A 2825-nucleotide genomic window follows, 5' to 3' on the forward strand; every position below is an offset into this window, starting at 1 on the left:
CCCGGGTACGACCACCCAGGATGCGGCCGGGGACTGAAAACGTGAAACATTGTCACCCACATCACATACTGGATAGCGGGCAGAGGGAGGAGAGCGGCAGGCAAAGTCTTGAAGGAGAGAAAAATAAAGTATAAGCAACAATGATAGCGGGCTTGGAGCGCTGTAAAAGAGGCTTTATACGCACTCAAAACAAATATGGTGCCAAAATGAGAGTGGCACCGGATTGAACAAGTTGATTTAGTAATTAGAAAAAAAAATCTGAAAACTAAGGATTTTTTTTTCAAACTGCGTGTACAGGTTAATAATAGTAAATATATTAATATTGCAACGTTATTATGATTACAACATTATTATTATTATTATTATTATTATTATTATTATTATTATTATTATTATTATTATTATTATTATTATTATTATTATTATTATTATTAATCAGCTAATTACACAATAGGTCCACTATTTGAAACGGAATAAACAAAGCCCTCCTTCAGCCTCTTGTCCTTAAGCTCCGGCCAAAATATTGACTCAGAAGGTTTACATAAATTACCCCTACATGTTTGGACAAAACCAAACTGCGTTACAGAAACGAAAATGAGTAAAATGTTTAAAAAACGACAAACGTTTTGTTTGCGTATTGCGAATATTTCGTTTAAAGTGCGCCTTCTTTAAACAGTAACTGTGAGTCTAGCTACTTGGAGTTTCTTTGTATGTAAATAGGGAGTAGAAAAGGCCCTCCCAGTCTTTGTAATTAATTGACACGTTATACCACTCATCATACTCTGAAGCACCAATGGTAGATGCTCGGATCTCCCCAAAACCCACAATTTCACATCTGCAAACACTGTCTTCATCCACTTGACTCCTAAGACCCGCCCACACGTGGCCAACCTTTCGCGTGTTTTAATGCTTTTTCACTGCAGGTTCATATGTGCAGACCAACCTTATATGGACGCATCGGACAAGGTAATGGCTTATTTGCCTCCTGCACCCAGCACCGGCACTGTATCCATGAGCCGCGCATAGCACTTGAGCCACTTTGGCATCCCTCCCTGGACCCCTCGGAGACCGAACCAGAGCTACTTCGGCTGCAGGCGATGCTCGCCCACAGCGGCTCCTCTCCATAGCCTCGACTCTCCTTGCCCCTTCCCAATATCAGCTTCTCCTTCTCTCCCTGTGTGTGTCGCCTCAAACAGCGACAGAAAGGTGCTGGTGCTGCAACTTTTTTTTTTTGTCGCCCCCCACCAGAATATGTCGTTGACCAACACAAAGACGGGCTTCTCTGTTAAGGACATTTTGGACCTTCCGGACACGAATGACGAAGAGGGATCTATCACCGGAGCGGAGGACGACACGGAGGGCTCAGAGAGCACGTCCACGACGAAAAGCACGGGAGTTTTGGTGAAAGGTCCCCTGGAAAATGTGCAGAACCTGCCTTTAAAGAACCCATTTTACGACACTAGTGACAATCCGTACACGCGATGGCTCGCCACCACGGACAGTATTCAATATTCATGTAAGTAGATGCTCATCATCTTTAATAACTGTCATGCTTGCGATGTAGCCATGAAAGATTTTTATTTGGATGCACCGAGGCGTAGCTCAACAAATGCTGCTTTCTATTCCGAGGCTTATTTGAAATTTGATGTGGACGCGGTGTTCTGGGAGACTTCCAGGCACACAATGCACATTTGAACGCGCTTCACTGACTCCCCCGGTTATTTTGGGGTGCTGTCGCCGTTTGTTGAAATATCTACTTTTTGTGATGACGCATGCAAGTGTGAAGTGTCTTCTTTTGGAACCGGACATAACATTTTGACAGTGTTCCTCCCGTTTCTCGCCGCCGCAGTGCACGGCCTCTCCGCCGGCTCCCAGGACTCCGCCAAGTCCCCGGAGCCGTCCGCAGACGACGAGTCGCCGGACAACGAGAAGGAGACGTCCAGCAGCGGGGGGAGCGACTCGGGCAAGAAGCGCAAAAGGCGGGTGCTGTTCTCCAAGGCGCAGACCTACGAGCTGGAGCGCCGTTTCCGACAGCAGAGGTACCTGTCCGCCCCGGAGAGGGAGCACCTGGCCAGCCTGATCCGCCTCACTCCCACCCAAGTGAAGATCTGGTTCCAAAACCACCGGTACAAGATGAAGCGAGCCCGGGCTGAGAAAGGTATGGAAGTGAGCCACCTCCCTTCCCCCAGGCGAGTGGCCGTGCCCGTCTTAGTCAGGGACGGGAAGCCTTGTCACACCCTTAAAGCTCAGGACTTGGCGGCCACTTTTCAGGCCGGGATCCCCTTCACGGCGTACGGCGCGCAGTCGCTCCAACACATGCAGTACAACGCGCAATACGGCGCAGCGGCCACGCCGCACTTTCCCACGGCGCACCACTTGGTGCAAACGCAACAGTGGACTTGGTAAGGGGACGCGATAGACAGAGACTCGATTTTGGGAAGGCAGTTTCACTCCTCACGCAAAGAGAGGGGGAAACATCACGCAAAGCCACTCACGAAAGACTTCATTTTTTCGCAGTCCACACAATATACGGTACCATTTTTATTCGGGGCTTACGTGTGCACCGTGTTTACATGTTTTCGTTAAGAGAACTGGCTCCAAACCCCTGTCCCAAATAGATTTTATCGAGAATGTCAATGCTCTTCTTGTGAACATTTTTTTTTTGTAAAAGTATGTTGTGTGTTGGTTGTAGATATATATATATTCTCTCCCCCCCCCCCCCCCCCCCTTGCCCTCGTGTTATTCTCAGCACGTACGAACCACTTTATAATTATAGAAATGTTAATTTCTTGCTTCTTTTATGGACCGAAAAATATTTATGGCCA

At 47.5% G+C, this 2825-nt stretch overlaps 1 protein-coding gene across 1 annotated transcript; it reads left to right on the forward strand.

Moving 5' to 3' along the window:
* The first annotated feature begins 915 nt into the window (after positions 1–915).
* nkx2.2a (NK2 homeobox 2a) lies at positions 916–2602 on the forward strand. The gene is made up of 2 exons (XM_061301703.1): positions 916–1516; positions 1850–2602. The coding sequence occupies exons 1-2, from the start codon at positions 1252–1254 to the stop codon at positions 2404–2406; spliced, it is 822 nt and encodes a 273-aa protein (XP_061157687.1). The 5' UTR covers positions 916–1251; the 3' UTR covers positions 2407–2602.
* Positions 2603–2825: the final 223 nt, after the last annotated feature.

This window comes from Syngnathus typhle, linkage group LG16 (assembly GCF_033458585.1).
Source record: "Syngnathus typhle isolate RoL2023-S1 ecotype Sweden linkage group LG16, RoL_Styp_1.0, whole genome shotgun sequence".
Classification (NCBI taxonomy): domain Eukaryota; kingdom Metazoa; phylum Chordata; class Actinopteri; order Syngnathiformes; family Syngnathidae; genus Syngnathus; species Syngnathus typhle.